Consider the following 6,000-nt stretch of genomic DNA (forward strand, 5'->3'; position numbering starts at 1 on the left):
TTAACTGGTCCCACATTCCTACAGGGCAGAGCAACTGCTACAAGTCCAAGCTTATTAGACATCCTGTTGCTTGCTGGTATTGCATCTCAGTTAGCTTCTTCCTATTTTGAATAGATTGTGTAAACTCTTCGCATTGTGTTTGTCATTGAGATCAGCTAATATGAAGTTAACACAGCACTGTTTTCTTGAAACCCCTTCTGTGTTGCCTTTAGGAAAGCCTCGCCCATTGTCTATGCCTGCAGATGGAAACTGGCTGGGAGGTGTAGAACCTTTCTCTAGGCCCCGAGCAATGGGGAGAAAAGGTAAGGAAATTGTGCTCTAGGACCGCCACTTTCTTAAATGCACTTGTCTGTACATTTGCTACCCTGGCCTGTAGCGAAGGGTCCACTGTGCAGTTAAACCTTGCTAAATTCTGAACATCCTCTTGTGCGTTTGCCATGAGTAAAATCAGAAGTGGGGATCCTAGCTGTTAAAATGCAAAACTTTGGTCCTTTTTATTCCTGTAGAGAGGTGGTCCACCTGGGTCCACAGGTTAGGTGGTGTTGTTCTTAACAAATCTTAGTTGGGTGAATTTTATATCAGGATGATCTAGTATAAGTCTTCTGAGGCTTTTAATGCCACTGTATCCCTTGACAGTAGGGTGACACCTCTTTGTTAGGCTCTGAAGTTGGTTGGTTGCTCCGAAGTATATTATGGAAAACTCCTCTAAACCTTAGACTGGCACTGGCGAATTGTCCTGGGCCAAGGATTTATTAGCTGACTTTAAAGCACAGCACCAGAGTACTGGTTTTCTCTCCTGTTTTCTTCTGTTCCATTCCTCCACATTGTAAAATTGGCCAGGTGATCTCTCTCTAAGACAATGCGAGCTACTGAGACCTGGTTTGGTTTTGCCCATGAAATGAATAGAAAGAGATGATTGTCTGCAGCATAAGCTTGCCTTGCAGTGCAATTCAGCCTATATGCTGCTGCTCCACAATCCTCCTTACCTATCCTTAAAAGACGCGAGCTGATACCTGACTTGACAAAAATGTACACACACGTTGTAAGAATGGGTGACACACAGAGCCTCTGAACGACTTCCAGATCGTGGATGTAGTGATTAGCCACTCATATATGTTGCTCAATGCACACCTTTGCAGACAGGTGAGGGACTTTCAAAAGTCATTACTGCTTTTGTTTGCCTTGTATTGCAACATTTGAAACAAAGGTGAGTGTTATAGCCAGTGTGAAACAGTGTTTCTGTTTTCTACTGCACAGAGGTCCCCCTTCATTTACTTTATACAGTACTGAAAGCCAAATCTGCTTCCCTTTCTGTAAGTGCCAGTCACCATAAACTAAGCTATACTAGTGTAGAGAGAAAACCACTACATTGTTGAGGAGCGCAACATACAGGGATTTATTTCATGGAGAGAGAGGTTATTCCTCATGCCCCTTAATGCTGTACCCTAAAGGACTAGCACTAGAGTCAGTTTACACCCAAAAATAATTTTAGCAGTGTTCTAGGGCTTTGAAGCAGGTGAGAGACAATCCATGTTACATACAATATGGTGTGCTGAAAGCAAAATGGCTCCAGATTTTAGGGATAATGGTGATTTTGAGTGAAGAAGTGAGGAGAATGGGACTTTGGAAAGTTGTATGAGGAAACACCCACCTACCTATGAGCTATACTGGATTGAGCCAAGGGCCTGTCTAGTCCAGCATCTCGCAGTAGCCAACCGGATGCTTGTGGGAAGTCAGCAAGCAGGACCTAAGTGCAGCTACACACTCCCTTTGTGATCCCCAGCAACTGGTATTTAAAGGCAGAACATAGCTATTATGGCTAGCAACCATTGATAGCCTTACCCTCCCTGAATTTCTCTAATCCTCTTTGAAAGCCATCTGAGTTGGTAGCCTTTGATACTACTTGCAGTGAAGGAGCACTTTCTTTTGTCTGTTCTGAATCTTCCAACATTCAGATTCATGTGACGTCCCTGAGTTCTAGTCATATGAGAGGGGGAGACAGAACGGTACGGGACTGCTCTCTATTCACCTTCTCCATGCCATGTATAATTTTCTATACCTCTGTCACATTCCCTCTTACCGTTTCTCTAAAAAGGCTAAAATGCGTGTAACTTTCCCCCCTACAATTCTTGCCTAAACAGCTGCTGGGGAAGTTCCAGGGGAGAAGTTGTGGGTGATGGATTAAACACCCAACTCTGCCCACGTCTCTGCTCCAAATTGCCCCTTCCCAAAGCTCTTATTTCCGCCAGGATTTTAATGCAAGTACTTGCACATACCTGTACAATTTAGCCCTAAAGCAAAACACAAATCATCAACTTTGTACAGCAGTAAGTAAAATGGAGGTGAAGAGCAGAACACAAGTTTTAGTAATCTTAGAGAGAGGTGATGGGAATCTGTGTGGGGCAGTTCACCAAAACTTCAGACTGGCTAGAGGTGTTGAAATGCTCTCTTCTGCATCTTCTTATGCTGGCTCTGCAAGGTTTGATAAATGTGTGTTTTCTTTGTTTGCTGCAGGTGAAAATGCCCTCTGCCGGTACTTCAGCAATGAGAGAATCCCGCCCATCATTGAAGAAAGTTCCCCACTTCAGCATCCCTTCTCCAGGCCTGTGGCGGAGAGGCAGCTAGTGAGGGGTGCAGACTACATCAGGGGGAGCAGGTGTTTTGTTAATGTGGATCTTCACAACAGTGCGACGATCCCTTTCCAGGAGGATGGAGCCAAGAAGCTCCCGGTGACGACCTCCACGAAGTCCTCCTCCACAGAGCGCTCCCTGCTGGTTAGCTGGATTACGAGACTCAAGTTATTGACTCACTGAGTTAACTGGCTGCGTTTTGACTTTCTAGGGTATTTGATATTAAGTGCCTTTTCTTCCCCTCCACCTTCACATGGTTTTGCAGTACCCACAGAGTTACTGAGCAGTTTTGCATTTTATTTTATTTTCTCCCCCTGGAGAAGCTTGCCCTTTCCCCAATGTTTCTGTCTCGAGATTCACTGGAGTTGGAGAGAGGGGGTCTGTTTAAGGGGGAGCAGGAGGAGAGGCGGGAGAGAGATCGCAAGATGTAGCATTTTTCTACCTGCCCAAGGGTGGAGGGGGAATTCAGTCCTCTGGAGAAAAACCGATCAGGCTCGAGTGATTCAGAGGTCACTGCTGACCTGAAATCCGCATGACCCACGCAGAAGCAATCTCTGCATCGTAATGAGGCCTGGTGGCACTTCATTTGCTACAAGACTCTGATGCTGTGCAACCTACTGGATCTGCAGACTATGTAGCACTCAGCAAAAAATGGATTCCTACGCTGCAATCCTGACCAAGAAGGAAGAAAAGGGGAGGTTTTTCTCTCCCCCCCTCCCTCGTCCCTTTTAAGCAACGTGATTGCACTGCAAGTGACTGGAGACGACTCAACTGTTGTCAGGAATAAAATGCAGTTTCTTCCTTTGTTCTGATTAGTTACAAACGTGAGGCTATTTTGGTTGATCCTCCAGTTATTAAAATCTTAGTACAGTTAAACTGTTCTTCCCTGAATTGCTGCAATACTCATCCAATTAGGACATGGATTGCTACAACATGCCAAGGAAATGCATCTCAAGTGACAATGGTAAAAATGAATATATCTTATTGCTTTTTTTATGATTAAGACTGAATAGCTGTTAACCAAAGTATTCTTCTGAAAGCAATCCCAGCAAGCTTCTGGAGCATCAACTGTGGTTCAAGGTTGAACTGGTTTTTATATTATTTGGGCTTTAAAGGCTGACTTGTGATGAGTTACATTTTTGTAAGGCAATTTGCTCTTTCAAAGTGTTGGGGAAGAAACTGTTTGCCATCATTAAATTAGTAGCATTGGGTGAGAGTTGGGGTGGTCTGTGGAAGGGAGGACTTGCCAGAAGTGTTTGGATGCAAATAATTTGTTGTTTTCAAAGCAAGTGTAGGAAAGAGGGGTTTTTTGTTAGAGATCCACAAAGAACATCTTGTTTAAAATAATTTAAAAGTATTTAAATTACGCTTTCTTTCTTTCTTTTCTTTTTCTTAAAAAAAACCACTTAACCTTTTATGCAGCTTTTACATTTCTCTCTGACACCACTGGGTACTAATTAGCCAAGGCAAAAAAAAAAAAAAGTCACACCCCATTAAATTAGTTATTTGAATGGTCTGAAAACAGCACCATCTACACTGATGAAAGGAATTCATCACATTTTATACTGCTGTCTCGGCAAGCTTTCTTGAGCAGTTTATAACAAGCATGGGGAGACAGATGTTAAATTAACTGTCTAGGAAACTGTCACAACTATACTAGGTTGAATGGATTTGCACAAATTTTTACCATTAAAAGAATGCATATGGTTATAACTAAATTTGATCCTGTTTTTCACAAACAAGGTAAAACAATGACATAACTTGAGTTACCTTTCAAGCTGAACTGGCTATTGGTACCAGCCTAGCAAACTTCACCAAAGCTAGTGCAGCTGTTCTGCATCTTGATGATGTTTTCTCATAGTATTCAAAACTTTGTGGTTTCAATTAAAAAGAAGCAGTAAAACAAACAAACAAACAAACAAACCCAAATGTAATTGAAATTGCAGTTCACTTTTTCTTTGAGGTGTGTTGTATGAAGTTCAAATATAAGCTAAATATCTTCCTCAGATAATGATAAAGGAAGATGTAACTAAGAAAATGGTCTCTCTCTCGAGCCTGAAATTTCTCGTCCAGTTCAGGAAGTAACCTCTGTTCTCAGGAAAGAATGAATATGTTCATGTCTGTCTTTAATTCTTTTGTTAGCCAAGATGGAAGCATCACATGAATTGTTTTGAAACTGTTTCACATGAGAGAAGGTGGCTATGACACCGAGTTGTGAACCAAGAAGTCCCAGGCTCAAATCTTACCAGCAGTACATTAGGTAAACTCATATTTTTCAGGCTGAGTCTGCCTTAGATTGCAGGGTTAGAATAATACGTGATATATTTTCACTGCAGATATGTGTAGTATTTGCCACTCCTAATATGCAATCCATCTAAAGTACCATGACAGGCTCTGATCCTGGTTTTGCATTGTTTTTAGAAGAAGAGCTCTCAAAAGCATTAGGCAGGACTAGTTGACACTGCCCTTGACAAGTTCTTTCCCTTGATTGGGCAATAGAGAAAGTACATGCTCAAAACAGAAGCCACTCCTTTGGGGTCAATGATGAGCCAAACTTCTAAATGGTTTATTTTGATTTCTGGTGTACTTTTGCTTCTCTGTGATCTGTTTCCAAGGGCCTTTAACAAGACCTTGAAAAACAGCTAAGGAAGGCAGGAGACGTGCAGATAACCCCCCCAGCAGCATAGCCCTGACCAAAAACACTAATGCAGGACGCTTTGATATCTGTAATTGGAATGAATACACCTTAGTATCTCCTCTTGACAAATTTCACTGTTGCTTCGTCTACTTAGGAAAACAGAATAAAAGAAAATTTTGCCTCATTCCACAGAGGCAAATCCCACAGTTGAATAATTTCTCCTAACCAGCAAAAGGCAGACGTTGTATGGTTCCAAGTTAACGTTTGAGGGAATGTATCTACCTGAAAAGTGACCAGATAAAGAAGTTTATTACAGCACTAAACTGTAGTACATTTTCTCATGTTTACAAATTGGGTGTATGTTCTAGCACAGCTTAGTCTTGCCTGTGTGTGTGTTTCTGTGCACACATATATGCTAACCTTAACAGTCATGGCCCTATGGCCCTGTAGATGTGTGTGCATATCTTTGTGTGTGTGTGTGTTGTTCTCTATCTCCCACATATTGTGGGAACTGCTTCTGCAGGATGTCAGCTCTCCATGGAAGTGTGCGTGAATACAGCAACCACATTAATAATGTGGGTGAATGTATTTATGTGAGGTTTTAGTGCCTTTCAGGTTTGTTTCCATTTCATCAATGTTTTTAAGTTGCTTCAGGAGATTTTTTGTGTGAAAAACGAGGATAAAATAATAGTTTCTCATCTGACCAGCACTGTTTTCCCAGTGGGATGTTGA

The 6,000-nt window shown here is 42.0% G+C and overlaps 1 protein-coding gene across 1 annotated transcript in view; it reads left to right on the forward strand.

Annotated features, from left to right (window-relative positions):
• Positions 1-5,605, forward strand: part of CNKSR3 (CNKSR family member 3) — a 62,600-nt gene extending 56,995 nt beyond the window's left edge. Inside the window, exons 12-13 of the mRNA XM_079971534.1 lie at positions 213-302; positions 2,515-5,605. Coding sequence (XP_079827660.1) covers positions 213-302; positions 2,515-2,813 — 389 coding nt within the window. The 3' untranslated portion in view covers positions 2,814-5,605. The remainder of the gene's footprint in view (positions 1-212; positions 303-2,514) is intronic.
• Positions 5,606-6,000: the final 395 nt, after the last annotated feature.

Source organism: Podarcis cretensis (genome assembly GCF_951804945.1).
Source record: "Podarcis cretensis genome assembly, chromosome: 3".
NCBI classification, from domain to species: Eukaryota; Metazoa; Chordata; class Lepidosauria; order Squamata; family Lacertidae; genus Podarcis; species Podarcis cretensis.